At 36.2% G+C, this 21,706-nt stretch overlaps 1 protein-coding gene across 3 annotated transcripts in view; it reads right to left on the reverse strand.

The window, feature by feature from the left end:
• Window positions 1-21,706, reverse strand: part of DGKB (diacylglycerol kinase beta) — a 647,089-nt gene that overhangs the window by 426,305 nt on the left and 199,078 nt on the right. For all 3 annotated transcript variants that reach the window (XM_066239339.1, XM_066239338.1, XM_066239340.1), the window contains 4 exons: window positions 20,175-20,292; window positions 17,573-17,661; window positions 17,377-17,493; window positions 6,918-7,016 (listed from right to left, as the gene is read on the reverse strand). In XM_066239339.1, the coding sequence (XP_066095436.1) occupies window positions 6,918-7,016; window positions 17,377-17,493; window positions 17,573-17,661; window positions 20,175-20,292 (423 nt within the window). The remainder of the gene's footprint in view (window positions 1-6,917; window positions 7,017-17,376; window positions 17,494-17,572; window positions 17,662-20,174; window positions 20,293-21,706) is intronic.

Here is a 21,706-nt window from a genome sequence, read left to right on the forward strand (position 1 = left end):
GTAAGAACTATATGACTTCTCTTATATGTGAACTATAAAACTGAGACTAACAGACAGACAAGTTTATGATGGTTACCAGAGGGAAGGGGGTTGGGAGCGGTGGTAGCAGAAAAAGGGGTCAAATAGATGAAAGATTGCTTGATTTGGGGTGATGGACACATAATACAATATACAGATGATGTATTTGTCTCTATCATAGAGACATACACTTGAAACCAATATAATATTTTTTTCCAATGTCACCCTATTAAATATAATTTGGCCATGGCCAGTTGGCTCAGCGGTAGAGTGACGGCCTGGTATGCCTGTTATGCGGAAGTCCCAGGTTTGATTCCTGGTCAGGGCACACAGGAGAAGCGCCCAACTGCTTCTCCACTCCTCCCTCTTCTCTGTTTCTCTACCCCTCCCTTAGCCATAGCTTGAATGATTCGAGCAATGTTGGCCCTAAACACTGAGGATGGCTCCATGGCCTTGCCTCTGGTGCTAAAACAGCTCAGTTGCTGTGCAACAGAGCAACGGCCCCAGATGGGCAGAGCATCACCCCAGTAGGGGGCTTGCCAGGTGGATCCTGGTCAGGATGCATGTGGGGGTCTGTCTCTCTGCCTACCTGTCTCTCATTAAAATATATATCTATATTTTAATATATATATATAAAAATTTAATATATATATTTTAATATATATATAATATTTAATATATATATATAAAACTAATTGAATACATTGTATTGTCTTTATATTTGTTTGGAGATGGAATGAGGGATGGTCATCAAGAAATCTACCTTTGTAACTAGTTTTTAATTCACTTTCATATGGCAGTAATTGGACTATGGTTGTAATGTAAATAACTATACATAAAAAAATTTTAAAAATCTTGGTAAAATCTCTACAATACACACACTTTAAACAATGTATTTTTTAAGATAATATCCTCAAAATATGCTACATGCCAACTGCAATCCCAAAAAATAGTAATTATATCTGATATATGGAATCACTGATGATTACATTTTGATTTTAATTTCAGACCAGTTGGTTTTAGTACCTTTTTATGGAAATGGGCACTATCAAGAGCAACTGTCTGTGGAAGCCATTCGTAATGCAATGCTCATAAAAGCATGTCACCAGTGCAAAGATGCTTACCTTACTAATTCCCACAACAGGTGAGCATATATCTATGGAATTATTCACTTAAAATTAATAACATGTTTTATAGAGATTAAAAGGCTGAGAAGGGTAATACAGAGATATTGAAAATGTATAACTAATACCTGAAAAGATATTCTAAAATATCAGAAGACTGCTTAACCTCATAGTATCTCATTAGGGCACCTCAACCAAGAATTAGGAATATATATTGAGTTTATATACTCATTTTATAACCAATTCCCAACCAAGATTCAAAGCAAAATATAAATAAAAGTAGATATCCTAGGTCCTCATTTTCTATTTTCTAGAACACGATAGATATATTTATTGCTATTTTGCGATAACTGAGACTGAACCTCACCTGCTTTTCTTAGAGAAAATTAGCATGGAGAACTGGGATTTATAATTTTTAAGAAGGGCTTTTGTTATTAAAGAATAAAAAAAACAGGTTATATTATTTATGAGTGCTGACAATTGTTTTCAAACAGAAGGTTAAAAATTTAAGCAGTGATGCGGTATGAATCATTCTTGGAATGTTATGAGAGTTTACAAACTGAAAAGTTTCAGACCCCATCAGTCAGAGCAGATTAAGCAATTTTGTGGCCAGAAAAACTTTATTAATTTGTTTAAATTATTAGCGTTTAAACTATTAATGGGTTTAACAGTCAACATACTTATTCCATGATAAGAAAGTAATCTTTAGTGTCTACTTAACCAGGCAAGGGAAATTTTAAAGCAAAGGGTAGGCTGACTTATTAACATATACAAAATCCCAAAGGCTTTAGATGCAGGTATACTTAGAGAGTAACAAGTAAATTCAATTATTCTTGATATCTATCTAGTATGCCAGGTGCTACGCCAGGGTTGGCTGGGTTGATCTAGTTCAGGGATCTGGAACCTATGGCTCGCGAGCCAGATGTGGCTCTTCTGATGGCTGCATCTGGCTCGCAGACAAATCTTTAATAAAAAAAAAAACCTTAAAAATATAAAACATTCTCATGTATACATATTATAATCCATTCATTTCCTACCGCTCACGTTCATGGTTGTGGGTGGCTGGAGCCAATCATAGCTGTCCTCTGGGACAACACCAAATTTTTATTGGATAATGCATAACGTACACGGGTCATTGTATGGCTCTTATGGAATTACATTTTAAAATATGTGGCGTTCATGGCTTTCTCAGCCAAAAAGTTTCCCTACCCCTGATCTAGTTAGAGCCTTGTTCACCAGGCTAGTGAATGTGGAATTCAAATAAGGAATTACTGAAAATATCTTAATATAGTTAAGCAGAACTAAATTTTGACACATTTTCAAAAATGAATCCAGGAAGCAAATGGAAGGTACATGGAAAGAGATTTTTTTTTTTTTTTGTATTTTTCTGAAGCTGGAAATGGGGAGAGACAGTCAGACAGACTCCCGCATGCGCCCGACCGGGATCCACCTGGCACGCCCACCAGGGGCGACGCTCTGCCCACCAGGGGGCGATGCTCTGCCCCTCCGAGGGGTCGCTCTGCTGCGACCAGAGCCACTCTAGCCTGGGGCAGAGGCCAAGGAGCCATCCCCAGCGCCCGGGCCATCTTTGCTCCAATGGAGCCTTGGCTGCGGGAGGGTAAGAGAGAGACAGAGAGGAAGGAGGGGGGGGGGGTGGAGAAACAAATGGTCGCTTCTCCTATGTGCCCTGGCCGGGAATCGAACCCGGGTCCCCCGCACTCCAGGCCAACGCTCTACCGCTGAGCCAACCGGCCAGGGCCAGAAAGAGATTTAATAATCATGCTACTAGGACAGTCCAGGGATCAATCTATGAGGGTGAGTTTTGAGGCCATTACAGTTGGGCTGAAGAAAAAAAAATAGATTAAAATTATTAAAAAGGTCTGCCTAATGATTAATTTGATATTTAAGATGAGACAGAATTGATGATGATTCTTAGGTTTCTGGCCTAGGAATGTTAGCGTATTAAGGTTCTAGAAGGAGAAGGCCTCTTCTGGAATTTAGAGAAAGGGTGAGAATAATGAGCTTACTGTACAAGGTCAGGTGGTGGTACTTGGGTTCCAATACTGAAATGCTATGTCACAGACTTGTGACACAGGAAATTGACTTCACCTCTGTGTCTTATTTTCTTCACATGTAAAATGAGAATAGTTACAATAATAGTCTTATGATGACACTATGAGGATTAAATAAATTGATACATGCCATTACTAATAACTGCAACCTCTTACTAATGTCGATTGCTCCCTCACTCACTCTTATAACCTGAAACCAAGAGCCATGAGCCCAATAATATTTGATTTAACCATAATTCACAATGCATTGTTTCAAATATCCATTACTGAACCTCACTCCTCTATCCTAATTACCTTGTGTCACAGTTTAAATTGCTTGGTCAGTCCTTATAATCACACTCATGCATACACTCAAACTTCCTGGCTACTCTCTCCTTGTACCATATTTGACAAAAAATAGCCTCTTTAAGCCTTATTCCACTTCTAGAGCTGGAAAGTAATTGGAGAAATATGACTGAATATGATGAGAAATATACTCATCCAAGCTTACTGGACTTGTTCAGGATTTGTAATTAAAAACAGCTAGTGACTTCTCATTACTTATCATCAGTTAATGATATTTCCTTGATCTGGTAAGTTCCTATTTTTCTAGGTAAATGTGTGTCTCTTCTTCCTAATTCTCAAACTGCTCATATGCCTTATAGCACCTTTGTTCTCAGCAATGACCCACTTCCTATCTCTCTGAGAAAACAAAATGTCATATATATTTTTTTCCACTGTTGCCACCTCAACACAGAGGTAGGTTATTCTTTTTAAGTGTAAGTCAAATCTTCTAACAGCTTTCAGCCTTGTTCTGAGTACATGCTAATCTTACTATGGCCTAAACTGCTCTACAGAATCTGAAATTCTTACAATGTCAGTGACCGTCTCTTCCGCTCCTCTTTCCCCGCTCACTCAGGCCCTACTATCCTTGATGCCTTTAGGTACATTAGGTTTCTCTTACTTCTGTGTCTTTCCTAGTCCCTCCTTCAAGGTTCCTGTGCCTGTGACGTTCTCTCACCTGAGAGCCACATGGGAGATGCCCTCTCAACCCTCCACTGTACACTCCACTGTCTCCTTGGTGTAGTCCTTGACCACCTCTTTCATCACAGCCCTACCATTTCTTCCCTTCTCCTGCTTTAATTTTGTTCTTTGTGTTTAAAACACAACCAGTAATTTAATATAATTAAGCACTAAATAATTTACTCATCACAATGTTTATTGTTTATTTCAACCCCCTGGAATAAAAACTCTATGAAGGCAAAGCTTTTATTTAGCTCTGTACTATTTTCTCCTATCTGTAATATTATTTGACATATACTAGACCAGGAGTCCCCAAACTACGGCCCATGGGCTGCATGTGGCCCCCTGAGGCCATTTTTCCGGCCCCTGCCGCACTTCCGGAAGGGGACCTCTTTCATTGGTGGTCAGTGGGAGGAGCATAGTTTACATTGAAATACTGGTCAGTTTGTTAATTTAAATTTACTTGTTCTTTATTTTAAATATTGTATTTGTTCCCATTTTGTTTTTTTACTTTAAAATAAGATATGTGCAGTGTGCATAGGGATTTGTTCATAGTTGTTTTTTTTTATAGTCCAGCCCTCCAATGGTCTGAGTGACAGTGAACTGGCCCCCTGTGTAAAAAGTTTGGGGACCCCTGTACTAGACACTCAATAAATACTTGTTAAATGAATGTTTACCATGATAGCTGGCATAATGTATGTGCTCTATAAAGAAGTCACTGTGATTGCATTAAGTAATAATAACATGTCGGGCATGTAAAACAACATGGGACCTCCAGGTTGCAGATTACTGGGTTTGAGATTCAAAAGAGGAGGATGGACTAAATATAAATTAACAAGGTAATGAAATAACTAAATAAACAGGAGCCCACTGGGAAGAGGTAAAGGTGAGAAGCCGTTAAGTATGCAAAGCCGTGAAATCTGAGGTAGGAAGGAACACAGGTGTTCACCAACATAAGGCAGGTTGAAGTCATGAGAGGCGGGCAGAAATCTGACAGGAAGTATCCAGAGAAACAGAAGGGGGGCCAGCAGCCTGCGGTGTAATGGAAGTCAATGAAAGGTAGAAGCTAAAGGATGAAATAATCAATAGTGCCTAATACGTCAGAGTACACAGTACCAAGAAAATAATAAAATAGCGAATAGCGAGAGGCATAGCATGATTAAAACTGCAGTAGGATTTAGTGATTGAAAATAAATCTTCAGAATCAAAAGTTTCTAAAAAAGCAATGAAAGGGTTCGCAAGATTGAGAAAAGACAAGAATATTCATATGACACAGGTTCTTTACCTTTGATTCTCTCAAAGACTGAAAGAATAACAGAATGGATCCATCTCATGTTTGACTTTATATGACCAGAAGTTGACATCAGTAGGCCAAAGAAATAGTCCTCTGGCTCACAGAATTGAGCAGAACTTACAAAAGGCCACCAGATGACAGGATGATGTAATAGATTAGTTATCAGAGTTAAAATCTAAGATGAAAAATACATCGAAACTAGTGAAAGTACTCCACTTTTTTAAAAGAGTGAAAATATATAAAAATTCTACAAGTCTTTTCTCTTTAAGAGAAAGCTATAAAGGTATAAAAATAATGCCAAAACTCATCAAAATTAAAAGCATTTTTACAAGGTCTCATTAATTTTAATTAAGCTTAAATACTACAGGATGCCTGATACGTCTTTACAAGAAGAAAAGAAAGTTATCAATAGAATTAGTTGTTGCTAGCTTCAGCAATATGGAGGTATTTGCCTTTGTTCTATATCCGTAGTTTGAGAAAATGAAGAGTTTTTAGTAATTTTTAAATAAGGTCATTTAAAATCCAACCAGTATTTTACGGATAATTACAAAATGAATCATAAGTGGGTACAAATTGAGTACTTTGATTAATTTCTAAGTTGACCTTTAGAAAAGTATTTGTCTAACATTTCTTAGTTGTATTTTTATTATATCCAACTAAAGTTCCAAGTACCGCATTTTCATGTTATTTTTAAAGTTGAAAACTGCATGATGGATATAAAAGGGTTTGTTTTGTAAGAAAAAAAACCCCACAAAACTGTTTCCCTTTAGAAACAGTTTGGATTTTAAAATGCATTATGGATATAATACTTGAATATCCGATTTTCTTTCTACCAAGGTTTGTTCTTTTTAGAATTACCTTCTCTTCCATATACATTTCCACTTGTCTATTTAATGAATAAAGTAATTACTTTTTCTGGTAGTTCAATTTCTTGTTCACTTATAAAAAATAAAATACTCCTAATGACAATGCATACCTTTCTTCCAGGTATGTGTCCACATTCTAGGTAGCCTCTAACCTAGATGAGAGACCTAAACGTTGCCGATATATAACGTGCATCCCTAGCAAAACTGCCCAGAAGAAAAAATTCATTCTTCTGGGAAGCTAGATCTATAAAGCATGTAAAATGCCGACGAGGACTGCTTATACCATTTCTGGTAAGTACAGCATGACTAAGTGATAAAACCTGAGTCAGCTTCGGTTAGAGCATACCTTACTACAATGTTTATTGTGCCCTGAAGGAAGAAGGAATTACGGTGGGCCAAGGTGTCTGATCCGAAGTAATGAGGCGTTTTATATCCATACAGTTCTGCATTGATCAACGGACAATTAGCTCCGGAAACATTTCTACCAGTCAGTCATAGAAACCCCGGGTTTACAGCAGCACGAGGAGGAGGAAAAACTCACCAGCACCACTGGACAGATTGCTGTGGGTGGTAAAATGTGGTCCTTCAGAGGTCCGCAGTCACATTCAGGTTTCAGATGAGAAGCACACTTATTATGCAGCTAGGGAGGGAGAAAGAGGACACTATCGAATTTTGCGTGACAACAGCAAACACAGGACAGATTATATTTCAACTCAGATGCAGCAAATACCTTAAAATTACATTAAAAGAATTATAAGAACAAACAGGATCATAAAGAGCTTCATATGACATTTGCCCTTATATATCTACATTAAACCATTTTGCAACTTTCTGACCAAGCCTAAATATTACCCAATTCTCAGCAATGTTTACATTAAAAATGTAGTTTCAGTTTTACACCCAAAAAGCCTGATTTCTTTGACAAACATACATTATCGTCCATTAAAATCCTTCTTTAGCATAATCTTGAAACCGCAGTGCAATGTGGAGGCTTTCATTTTTTTTTTTTTTTGACCCTCCTGTTTTCTCAAAGTCATTCCAAAGTGCACAGCTCAGTATGGGGCATAATTGATCCCATCATTAGTTTTAACTTTGTAATTCAATATGTAAATGTAACCAGAGATTCATCTCAGTAGGAGCAGGATATAAATATAAGAAGATGATTATCATTATAAAAATGTATCTTTATATTGTATTTTTAAGCTCTTCATCAATTTAGTGCATAATTATACAATGTATTATTTACTTTTCACTATATATAAACCTAAACTGATATCTTTATTGATGTTGGTCACAATTAAATTGAGGTGTTATAACATAGTACATTAAATAGTTATTTAAAAAAAATGAGGTGGTTGTTTTTTTTTGAAATCATACAGATTTGCTAAAGTAACAGTTGTTTACATCTAGGGAATTCTCTTCCCATTCCATATCAATTAAATATGAAATCTCTTACTTTAGAAAAATTATACATGTTAATAAAATAGCATATCTTGTTCCAAACAATGTAAGTAACAACATCATTTTTCAGTTTTGACCCAAAAGCCATCCCATTTAAGTCATGGTTATATTAAATTTCACAACAAACTTCCCTCTGTAACAGTTAATTAGCGACCAACGATAGGAGACTAATGAGTGTTGATTCACTGTTGGTGATAGATCTCTATTGAAGGGGCATTTCTCTTTTCCTTCAATCTAAAATGTCTGCTGTGCTAACTGCCTGCCTTGGAGCTGAGGCTACTTGTACTGTGATCATGTACATTAGGCTACACTATATAGAATAGAAGTACCTTGACACATTCATTCATAGTGAGCAGCTCTGCCTGTTAGCAGCATGTAAACTCCTTATAAAAATGTGGTTTAACCTAATCAGAAGCTGCTGATCTTTGTCAAGAGGCAAGAGGTGTTGAAAATAAAGAAACAGCTGAAGCTACATGAAGAAAAAAGAAAACAAAACCCAGAACTAATTAAACAAACACTCTGATTTGGCAAATGCGTATTTCCTTCAAAATAAAACTAGTGATTGGTTTCATGATTGTATTTTCTTACTGTACTTAATCTATTTCTTAGAATAAGTCATGGCCCTGGAATTTCCAATTTAGAGATAATGGATTACTAAGTACTGTGGGTTGAACTTGGTCCCCCCAAAAAGAGATATTGATATCCTCGCTCCTGATAACTATGAATGTGAACCTGTTTGGAAATAAGAGCTTTGTAGATGTATTGAAGTTCAGATGAAGTTATACTGGATTAGTTTCAGCCCTGACCCAATGACTGGTATCCTTATAGAAAGAGAGATATCTGGAAACATAGAGGAAAGAAGACCACGTGACAACAGGGTTGGAGATTTGCTGATGAAAACGTGAGCCAAGGAATACCAAGGAGACAAGGAAGTCATCATTACAGCCATCAGAGGGAACATGGCCGAGCTGACATCCTGCTACTGCCTGTCTAGCCTTCGGAACAATGCGAGAATGAAGTGGTTGTTCATGGCATTCATTGTGTAGGATTTTGTTATGGTGGTCCTAGGAAGCAAGCATGCTGAGCAGTGTTAAAACTGATCCGAAACCAAGGACTGGCTGTATGTCCTAAGGCTCTTCTGAGCCATAGGATCACCAAGAAAACGACTTTGCTTTTTGATTTGGCACAACCTCTTTAAAACTGAGAACGCAGACTTTAAGAAGCCCCTATTACGAGCAAGATTCAAGATAAAAATTCTTGTGCCAGCAGGGTGAGAAAGTATTGATTTTTACCCTTGGCCGCTGTTTGTCAAGCCTCACACGTGACTCTGAAGGACAGAGGGGCGGGGCATTCTGAATCTCTTCCCAGCACAGAGCACAGATGACGAGTCTGAGAGCCTCGGCCACCTCCAGATCTCCATCCCAGGTGTTTCTAACAATTTTGAACTGATATGGTAAGAAACGATGTGCCTCTCTATAACCGTTCCTTTAGGGTTACTAGATGTAAGGAGAGATAGTACTTTCTTATCCCAAAAGAAAGAACCAAGGACTCAGGTAAAATTATACAGTATATGAACCCAACTGAGAGAGAGAGAGAGAGAGAAGGAATATCTCTTCATATTAGGGGCTGGGGGTTTCAGAGTATAGGTACTAGCAATTGGTCCCATGAAATACTGATCACTGCAGAGCTAAATAAAACTAGAATGGGATTTTCCAGTATGATTTCCATGTGGCCTATATCTGTGAGTTCTGTCTATGCAGCTGATGGGCAGAACCCAGCAGGAACATAATGTAGCATGCTCTATGAGGTCAGTAACCACATCGTCATCACTGAAACAGGCATATGCATGTAAGAGAATTCTACAACCCAAGAAGTCTGTATTGTCTAAAAATGTATAAAGATACCTTATACTTTTATTAAGACTGGAATTGGTAGCTGCTAAATATAATTTGTTGGCCATCTACATCATGACATTGTTTGTAAGTAGAAATGTCAAAGCTGAGGGCACCATGCCAGAACCACTGATCATTCTAAACACTGTGAATTAAATTTGCATCGTGGATGTAGTTTATTCACCATAATGCTCACAGACATACTTGAGGACAAAATATAAAATGTGAAAGCCAGTGAGAAAAATATTTATACTGTAGTTCCCAGGGCTATTTAACAAGATAAGAAGTGAATATTTTAGTTGTAAACTTAAAAGTGCTCTAAAAAATAAAGTGAATTTTAAAAAGAGAGCAAATATCAACAAAATATACTGTTCACAATAATTAGGGGATATATTATCGCTTTATAGTAATTTGAAATATCCCCTAATTTTTGTGAGCAGTATAGAAACCATATACTAGAATTTAACTGCCTCTACCACTCACCCCCTGAAAAATCTTAGGTTACTGTAAATGTTCTGTTCTTGATAAGGTGCTAGTAAACATGGGAGGTTTATTTGTACAAAATTCTTTGCACTCGACCTCTAAACTACACAATATATACACTTTTTTGCATGTATTTTTAATAATAATTTAAAAAGATAAAAACATGAACATAATTAGCAATAACAAGTTGCTTATATTGTCACATGACATTTCTCAAACAAGATAAAGACACATCTGAATCCTCAGTGTCAATAAGATGCGGAAGACGATTGTCTTGAAGATAAACCAGATCCCAAATCAGCATAAGTGTTAATACAAAGATCCTCACCAAGAACAAAAATAAACTAGAGCAGTGATGAATCCTGCCTCTTCAATAAAATCACCAATGGATCCCCAGAGAAAAGGAAGTGTTATCTTTTTAAAATGTTCAGCTATCATTGCAATTTCTGAGGGAGACACAGAAATCCTCATGTCATTATTTTATGTACCAAAATCCCCATTCATGTTAAAGGAATCAGTCCTACTCTAGGAAATCTAAAAAATATAAAGTAGCTTTCCCTCTAAGTGAATTAAACATTTGGAAATAATTTTAGAGTTCATGAAATTTCAAACAGCATCTAATTTAGAGTCAGATCCATTTATTGGAGAAAGCTATCTCAAGCTGAGAAGAAAAAGCAAAATGTGTGTGTGTGTGTGTGTGTGTGTGTGTGTGTGTGTGTAGTCTAAAAAATGGAGCTGATAAAAGACATGGGATATTGTATTGAGAAGGGAGAAGTGGAATTTAAGAAGTCAACAGGACAAAAATATGTAAAATGGGTTTTTGTTCAAAATTTGAGGGGAAAAAAGAAAAACAAGTAATTTTTCTAAAAGAAATAACTAAGTGACTAGAGTTAAGAAACATTTGTTGAATTATACATTCTTTTATATCAATGGAGAAGAAATCAGCCAGGTTTCATTTCTCCACAGGATACATTTGTAAGGTTATGTGGGCATGTGGCATGATCCACTTCTCTCTATCCCCTAGAAAAGGTTATAAAAGAACTGCACAAGAGATAGTAACATTCAAGCAAAGAGAAGTAAGTAGTTTTGATACAAATCAGAGCTGATTTTAAAAAATTATTGAAATATAACATACTCTAAAAAAAGGTTCACAAATCAAGAGGAAAAAAACCCAGAATTTGGGAGATCCAAAATGGTGGTGAGGTACGTGGAAGTTACACTCACCTCCTCCCAGGGCCAAACTCAAATTATAACTAAATTATAGAACAATCATCTGTAATATATATTCTTATATCTCTAATATTTTGTAATTTCTTTGGTGCTCTCTTATATCTGGCATTTATTAAAAAATAATTTTTTCTATAAGAAGAGCAATAAAAACCTTTAAGGATTACTCTTAGTAGCTTCATATTTTAATAAAAGTAGTAGCCATACATGATAGCCAAAGTAAATAATTTATAGCCATTAATATAGGCTTTCTTTAGTTAAACTCTAATAAAATGTATCACCTCCTATTCCAGTGAGTCCTGCCTGAGCAGTGACACTTTACTATAACCAGAAGAAAATTACAACATGTTTTAAATAGAATGTCAAGGAAACACACCCACAGAAGAAATGAACAGGTATAAACAACAGGGTCTTAAGGATCAAGAGATATAAGCAAGAGAAAGAATGAAGAACCGATGAGAACATTTAGTCTGGATGATTGAGTCACAAAGAACAGGAAAATGGTTCCTTAAAAGTTAGAGCAGTGGTTCTCAAAGTGTGCGTCAGGGTACACTGGTGCACCCTAGAAGATTTCCAGGTGTGCCCTATGGTATTCCAGAGAAATATGTGCCTCTTGGGGACCAAAAAACCATCAGGATTTTGGGAGTTATATTTTTGGGAAACAGAGGTGTGGGAATTGGCTGTAAGCTGACAGTCTGCCCAACCCCCCACCTCACTTGCCTGATTAGTTTGCAAAAAGCTGTTAAGCAGTGGTGCTGGATTGTTTACACTACCCCCCATGTTCCCCGGAAAGACTGGAGGCAAGTTTCTTCTATCCTTTGTTTAGTGTAAAGTTAAGATGATTTATATGGTAGGGGTTTTCTGCACTCAACACAATTAAGAGTAAAAAGAGAGGAATTATTCAATGTATTGATGAGGAAATGAGAGTTTAACTTTCAAATATATGCCCAAACATTGAAGAAATTGCTAGGACACATCATGCTCATGTTTCTCATAAACACAAGAATGAAAAAACTTAACACATTTACGCTGGGACCTGCTGAACTTACTAAATCTTACTAAGAGTGTATGTATATGTATAAAAAGATAACTTTTTTTGTCGTTTTTAAAATTTTTTAACCCCTCTTTTTTACAAATTCTAAAAATAACAAAAAAATGTAACATAAAAATGTTTCTTAATGTCAGAATAAATTGAATTTTGTCATATTTATTTCATTTAATTACCATAAAAGCACACTTGGACTTTATATTTTTTTATTTACTATTTGACTTAATTATTATAACATATTTCTCAGAAATTAATTGTATAGTGTGCCTACAATTATTTGTAGGATTTTAAATGCACCCCGACTTCAAAATGTTTGAGAACCACTGAGTTAGAGGATAGTAAACAGTATTATGACTTAGGCTTTTTCTGTTTTTATTTTCTTAACAGGCTAGATTTGTTGAAGACAGAACTCAGTTCTAAGAGTCAATCTTTATAACTACAACATGGCTACATAGCATCATATCGAGAAATCACAGATACTGACTTAAAAAAAAAGGTGTTAAAATGGGTTTATATCTTTAAGAATCTGTCTAAGCTTACAAGTATATCTGATGTAACTTGAATATTATAAGATGACAGAATTTTTTAAAAAACTGAGTTTAAGTCACATATATTTAAATATATATCAACAGTGAGAATAGTATTATCAGTCATTACATTGAACTTAATTGAGGACCTTGTCTAAATTTAGCATTCCACCAAGAACTTTGGATAGTTAGAAAGAAAATGTGTACATGGGCCAGATCTGGATCAGACTGTAGTCTTGGAGTGTAAACAATACTGGCATGCAGACATATAACCACTGGAGAGCATTTCAGCCTTTCTCTTGGTATGGAACAAAAGTACAAATAGTATTCAGAAAAGAGAAATATTAGTGTCAAGAAAAATTTCAAGGGAGCTATGGAACTTAATTTTGCTCTTAAGGTGTAAACATTTAAAGTAGGTGCATTGAAGGGAACAGAGTAAGCAAAATATCAGGTGGAGGGGAGGGTGGTGCCTGGCCTTGACAAGGAACCGTCAATAAGTATGCACAGCTATATAAGAGGCTGTGTGTAGAAGGGAATATTATATATGTCAGGTGTCCTAGGTTAGGGTATGTTATTTGAGAAACTGAAAATCAGGTTGGGGTAGGAGGTGAGGGCTGCATTATTATCACAGAACTATTATAGGTTACTGAAGGTGGCATATGATCAAACTAGTATTTTCAGAAGATGCTTCTGGAGGTGGTTAACAGCCTGCAGTATAGGAAAAGTACCTTCTGTTCAGGAGATATGCCAAGAGATTTTGATCTAATCTGGTAAAGAGGTGCTAAGAACTTGCACTTGGGCTGCGAACGATAGAGTCAAAAACTCAAATCAGAGAGCGATATTTTAAGGAGATAATTTCAAGTTCGGTGATAGGTTGACTATATGAGATAAAGGTGAAAGACAAAATTAAAATAAACTGACTTCTCACTCTGTTTTCAATGACTACAAGCATGATGCTACCATGTCTGATAGTAGGAAAGAGAGTTGTAATAGTTGCTATTTGTGAATTATAAAGAATTCAGCTTTGTCTAAGATCTAGTGAGACTCAGGATCACATGTCTCTGGATGGATGTTTTCAGAACATGAAAGTACTGTTCTGACTTTGTCTGGGCAACCATAAGTCCCTCCAAAAGTAAGAAAGTAATGGATGAGTAATATTCATGGAGTGTCCTCTGAGAGTCAGGACTTAGGTTTTCTGACCCCACATAATATTTTACTCAGGTTTCACTATGATAATAATTACCATCTACTGAGCACCTATTATGTATGAGGTTCTGTCCTAAGCACATCTATTCATTTAATTATTATTAACAATTCTACAATATAGGTGTCATTAACACTATTTTACCAAAGAGAAAATTGCCCACAACCTTTACATACCTGGCCCAAGATTACACAACTATGATCCTAGTTGTTGGAGAAAGATCATCTTAAGAATATGGTTTAAGTCTGACTTTTAAGACTCAAGACATTTCCAAAAGTAATAAACAAAACAAAAGGAAGTGACAGCATTTGAAAAACCCTGAAATGAAGTAAACTTTCATTCTCTTTGTTTCTCTTTGCAATGTAATCCTCCTTGACTTCATTGGGATAGGCCTTCCTAACGCTCTACATTCATGATGCCATATCCCATCAATTTCACAACTTCTGCTAGCTCTTTGCTACATTAATAGCACTTTGTGGGAAGTAAGACCATAAGAAAGTAGATTCAGTTTGTTTAAAGGCAATCAGTAGTAGCAGTTAAGCATCAGTTAAGAGCAAATCAACTTTGCACTAAAATTTTCATATGGTGGTTAAAGAAGAACCTATAAATTATACTAAATATATAAATGGACTGTGGTAAACTACTCTGTTTAACCTAAACACAAAATCAATATATTAATGAGTCCTTATAATTGCTTAAAATAAAAAATCTAAAAGTATACAGAGGCTAAAGTTACTTTTGAGGAAGCTATGCATTTTTTTTTTTTGAATATATGAGAACTCTTTTGTTTATTGTGCAAGTCTTGTTGAACGAACCAAATACCAACGGGACTCTGGGAAATCAAGGTTTATAGCAAATAAGGTTGAGGTGGGCTGGAAGCCTTAGTATTGAGACAGTTAGAAAGAGGGCTGACATATTTTTCTGACTTCGCCTTAAACCACAGTGCTCATGGTTGACTTGTTTCCTGCATAGAACTCAGGGATATAAAAACATGTGCAGTTTGTACCGTATTCTGCCATAGTGAACAAATAAAATTATCTTCATGTACACATCAACCTTTTGTTAAGAATAAGATGTTAGTACCTATTGTCTGAACTGATTTAAACATAAAAACACACAGATTTTAAGAAGTACAATTTATTCTGAAGTAGAACTCTCTTATAAAAGAAAGGGCTTAATTTCTTGCAAGGGTAGAACCAAGATCAAGACCAACTTTAAATGAATAGCTTGCAGATGGATGAGGTAAAGATGTAGATTTTGGAGTCATATATTAGAGAATTTATTTTATTTTTAGATAAAGGAGAAAAGCAAAATGGAATATAAAACAAGCAAACAAAATGTAAAATGCCATATGAGTAAGAGACCACTAGCAATGGAAACTCTGAGAATAGGAATTCCCATAGAACAGAGAGGGTGGACATATACTATACCTCAGGAAGATAAAATTGAAAAAGGTGGAGAGAAGTCAAAGAAAATTCTAGAAGCTTTTATATTAGCCGAGGGAACAGTGCCTATTTTTAGAGTGGTCAAGCTGAGTATACATTCAAAACACACTGATATTTTTCAAGAAATGAAAAATAGTAAACTTAAAATATATTTGAAATTTAGGAAGAATGTGAAAATAACGAAATACAAAGAAGAAATGAATTCTGATATTCTCTAATTTTTGTTTATGTTCAAAATATAACTAGTAAAAGATGCACTATATAGGAAAAATAAGAAGAGCATGCTCCTATCAGACCTGAAACAAAAATTGATATTATAGATGTGTAGCAAAAATATTGACTATTTTTAATGTGTATGAATTTTTGAAAATAACGTAGCAGTGATTTTCTTAGAACTGAGAACTCAGTACATTTGAGTAACTCATATGTGTAATTTAAATCATTGTTAGACATTTTGTTATAACTCAACACTACAAAAAATAAAACTTTTTCATAACTGAGAAAACTTCAAATGTAAATACAATTTAACTGATAGCTGAAAAAAGATTGAAGAAAATGTGCTTACTTAAAAAGTACTTTATTTTATTTTTGAAATGCAAGTTACAGTTTGTTTTTCTCATTATCCTATGTGTACGTGTATTTAAGAAAATATTTTAAATGGTGTGGGGGAGGTGAAGGACACTACAGAGAAACTCATTTGCTGAACTGAGACAGGATTCCCTACTGTTTCCTTCTTACAAAAGCAAGAGCAATTTGTCCTATAACAAGAGGACTCAAACACTAGCTAGAACAAAAACAAAATCAATTGAAAAACAAAACAAAAAACTACTTCTATAAATGATTGTTTGCTATGTTGTCAAAAATGGCTATTATTGAAAATGTACAGTCTAATTAATTTCCAGAAATTAGAAATGAAACACTAGGAGTACCATCTAATAACTACGTTTCTTCCCTCGTCATTTGAAGAAGGGTTGAACAACCGTGCAAACCAGGTAGAGTCCTCAAGTTTCCCAGGAAAGACAATTTGCCTCTTCTTTTTCAATTGTCTCTGTATCTCTTATCTCTCAATATTTGATTGAACTAAAGGAACAAGGCAACAGGTTATAAAGAAAGGACACGTGAGTTCTTAGAAACAGCCAGAGCTAAATGTGAACCCGCTGGTCTACCTACCTTGCAATGTGATCAAGCTCAATTTGCTTAGCTTTCCTTGGTCTTACTATCTTTTACTGTATGCTTAAATCTTTGCACCATATTGTCCGTTCTTCTTCCCTATTCTAGTCCAGAGATTCTGCGATTAAAATAAATTTGCATGTGTAAAGCAGAAAACTCAACCAAAATGGGATTGTGGAGTAGCTAGCAGGAGAGCTGAACTCTATTTATTCACTCTGCAGCTCACACTTATTGCCAACACCTCACTGTGGATTCTGCTAAACTTCCTGGTAATTCCTACAGCGCCATGGAGCACAATTTAAAAATCGTATGATTGTATCATCACTAAGGCTGTACCTAGCTCTACAATTCTGGATTCTTTGAGGACAAATCAGACTCCGATCCCTATTTCTTTTGGGAGCCAGAGGAAAAAAAGAAACTTCCCTGGTTTTACGCTTACTCTCAATAGAGGGTGATCTTCCAGGGTTGAACTCTTAGAGAGCATGTGATACACAGTCTTCGTCGTAATTGAATTTTCGAGATTTGTGTTCCAGTGTTACTCACTGTGATCTGACACCAGACACAATGCAGTCCGGTCAGGCCCTGGTAGCATTTGATGGTTTTATGGCACTTATCACACTTGGTAGGGCAGTTGCCTTCGACCCAGTAATGGTGCATGACCTGGAATAGAACGAGGGTGTGGTAAGAGGAGGCAGCCAGCAGCGCCACCCTCAGAAAGCCAGCTCCGCCATGCACTTACGTCAGTGTTCTTCTTGGACTTAACATAGGTCTTGATGCAAGAGGGAAGTGCTCTGGCCACACAGCGCTCGTGCACGGTGTACTTACAAACTGTAAGGAAACATGTACACAAATTCAGAACTGAGCCTGGTCCTGGTCGCGTATTATAGGAAAAGAACGACATTAACAGAATCTCATTTCATATCCACTGCTCCCTAATCAATCCAATCAGCCACATCCAGGAAAAGTCCAAGTTGGACTGTTTTTATCATGGCATACAAAAGACCAATTAGTACAGGAAACATTATGCATGTGAAAAACCAAGACTGCTCCATCATGGCATAGCAGGAAATGCTTAATTAAATCAGGCCTCCTTCAAATTTTTCACAATAACTTCCAGATGACAAAAATATTAAAGACAAATTGATGGCTGCCAAATGGTTTGGTGTCATTTGCTAGAAAAAGAGATCTATATTTTACAAAGTATAGGCATGAAAGCAGCTGGCAGACATAGGAATAAAAGCCCATGAGTTTATGCTGTTTTGTCTATTGATTTATCTAAACCATAAATGGCTGATTAGTCTATTTCCAGAGAAGAGATGTCATCATACATGCCAGGCCTTTAGGAACAATTCATCCCTCACTGTCATCATGGCACTGTTTGTCCAAAAGGAACAACTTTTGCCAGGCAGCCTGTGATATATGTATATGGAAATGCAAAGGTTATATTAATATGCAGATATGTATCTATACACATACAAACATATATATGTATGTGTGTTACATAAAAATTGTGTTATAAAATCAAAACATATTTCAATGGTATTTTCAAATTATTTCATGGTTTAATTTTGAAAATAACTTATACAGATTTTCTTAATAGCTTTATTCAGGTATAATTTACATATTGTAAAGTTCCATATAATTAAGAATTCTAGGCCTTGGCCTGTTAGTTAACTGGTAGAGCATCAGCCTGCGTGTGGAAGTCCTACGTTTAATTCCCGGTCAGGGCATAGAGGAGAAGCGACCATCTGCTTTTCCACTCTTCCCCACACTCTTTCTTTCTATCTCTCTCTTCCCTTCCTGAAGCCATGGCTTGAATGAATAAGGTGGCCCTAGGCACTGAGGGTGGCTCCATAGTGTCGCCTCAGGAGCTAAAATAGCTCGGTTGATTAGCAACAGAGCAGCAGCCCCAGATGGGCAGACCATCAGTCCCAGATGGGGTTTGCTGGTTGGGTCCCTGTCTGGGCACATGCAGGAATCTGCCTCTCTGCCTCCCTGCCTCTCACTTGATTAAATAATAATAATAATAATAATAATAGAGTTCTAAGTAGATACATAGAATAAAATGAAATAAAAACTACCATTTAATGCTCTCTTAATAAAACTAAACAAAACCACTGCATATAATTACGATGAAAAAATACGAAATCCACATGATACTGATATAGTAAAGCTTTTCCATATTATCCACATCTGTGATTTTTGGGGAAACATTGAATAAGAAAACATATTTTTTCTTTCATTTGCCACACTAATTGCTTTAAACTTGTGAGCAAAAATTCTTACTCTCTATATGACATCTCTCACCTTAGTTGAGAGTTATTTTTTATGCTCTCATCAATAAAACCTATCATGAAAAATAATTTTCTTTAAAAATATTAGAACTTTAAAAACTAAGTACTTCTCCTATACATGTAGAATAATCTATTGAATAGTATAACTAGCCTTTCAAATGAAACCACCAGAAATCGCCCTCTAATGTCAAAATCCGGCAATTTCATGTAACTTTATTAAAATCCTTAAACAAGAAATCACTTAACTGTGGCACTGAAACATGGTTTTTAATGTCAAATAATACATCTGAGAGAAAGTTCCCAAATATACTACTGAAGAAGCTGCTGGCTAAAAATAATGTCTGCCCTGGCCGGTTGGCTCAGCGGTAGAGCATCGGCCTGGCGTGCAGGGGACCCGGGTTTGATTCCTGGCCAGGGCACACAGGAGAGGCGCCCATTTGCTTCTCCACCCCCTCTCCTTCCTCTCTGTCTCTCTCTTCCCCTCCCGCAGCCAAGGCTCCATTGGAGCAGCATTTGCCCAGGCACTGAGGATGGCTCTGTGGCCTCTGCTTCAGGTGCTAAAATGGCTCTGATTGCGGCAGAGCGACCCCCTAGATGGGCAGAGCATCGCCCCCTGGTGGGTGTGCCGAGTGGATCCTGGTCGGGCACATGCGGGAGTCTGTCTGACTGCCTCCCCGTTTCTGACCTCAGAAAAATACAAAAAAAAAAAAAAAAAAGAAAAAAGAAAAAGAAAAGAAACTAGTGGAACTTTATAATGATAACCTCAGTAGAAATGGGAACAATGAATAAATCTGACTACAAGTGGAAACAAAATGGCCAATGAACGAGACATGTCCTTAGCTTTTCTAAGAGGGTTTTCCTAAACTGAAGAACATTAAAATGAGAGTGATCTAAACATTCAGACACATACCACAGGGAAGTATAAGCCATAGTTATAGGGAGGTTCAGCATCATTTCTTAGGCCTCCAGCTACACATTGGACTATTCGGTTAATATCAACCTTGCCACAAGAGGGTACTGATGTCCAGGCAGAACAAGCATACTCACAGGAGCAGCAGAGGCCCTGCTTCCCCACCCCGATCAGCATGTTCAGGCAGAGATTGCAGTAGGCAGGCTTGTTAAAGTGCTTGAGTCTCCACACATGCTGTCCGTCATCTTTCACGTTCTGCACAGGACATAAGAGAAACAGGTTGCACTTAATGAAATAAACAGTGGAATATGTAACTGCCAATAAAATTCAGAGCTGGACTGAAGCATTTGAAGACAATCTGTTATTTCATCCCTGACTTTCTCTAAGGTCGCCACAGAGTCTAGAAAAACACATGTGCTCTAGTGGAATGAGATCCTGCTAACAAATCTCGGATGCTATAGCAACTCACAACTTTTTGTCTAACGTCAGCAGTTCAACAGCATCTCCCAAACCATCATGATGACCTGCCAAACTGAGGGACGTGTCTGCCTCGCCTTGGAATACTGTATCCCTAGCACAATCCCATAAATGAATAAAGAAAAAGAAAATGAGTGGAAGAGCCTTACAAATGGCAACATGGAAAGAAAATGTTACTCTTTCTTGCTTAATAGTCATGATGGTGCAAATTTCATGATAGTGGTTCAGTCATATAAGGCTGATGGATGGGATAAGGAGGAATAATATTTAAAGATCTATTATTGTGATATTATACAGTTTCAGTTGGGAATGTCCAATATGTTATAGTTTATATTAATATATTTCTGTATGTCTCAAATAGTAAATTTTAAAAATACTAAACTTTTAAATGACATAAATTACAAAACCATTTTGTTTCTTCCTTTTTTGGTAAAATGTACATAATTTAAATTTCATAGAAAGGAGGTAAAATATTAAAACTGTATTACTGCATCTATTTATAATAATTACTCTATTTATAATAGTTATAAGGCACAATAAAAACCCTAAATTTAAATTAATTCATATTTTAGCTAAACAACCGTAATAATAATTAGTTTTTGTTCTAAGTAAAACTCTATATAATATCATAATAGCTACTTCACTAATAGGTATTTAATAACATCTGCATTGTTCAAGTTTAAAGTAAAATGAGATAATATTTATACTTATGAATGTCCTAAACTCCTTATGAGATGTTTAAGTATATTAAATAAAGTTATTATATATCATTACTTTTGTTTCCATTATTTTCTCATTAACATCTAGTCCTTCTGTATCATTCACCAAATTATATCAAATTCAATTAATTTTAAACATCATTTATTGGTATTCCAGCAAAACCATTATAGGTCTCATTTGGCCAAGTTGTCTTATTTCTTAGAATACATTCACCTAAAACATTTTGAGCACCTACTAGTGAGGCACTAACACTAATTATATAGTAGTGGAACAATATAAATGTCTTGATCATTTTCTTTTGCTTAAAAAAAATGTTCCCTAGACACTTTTGCTTATTCTCAGCCAAGAGATAAACCACCAGATTTATAGAACCAGATTAGATTCATAATAAGTAATTCTTACATTAGAACCAGAAATGTCAAATTTGCATCATAATATGAAACATTAGTGGAAATGTTTCCTGGGAGATAAT

This window comes from Saccopteryx bilineata, chromosome 7 (genome assembly GCF_036850765.1).
Source record: "Saccopteryx bilineata isolate mSacBil1 chromosome 7, mSacBil1_pri_phased_curated, whole genome shotgun sequence".
NCBI classification, from domain to species: domain Eukaryota; kingdom Metazoa; phylum Chordata; class Mammalia; order Chiroptera; family Emballonuridae; genus Saccopteryx; species Saccopteryx bilineata.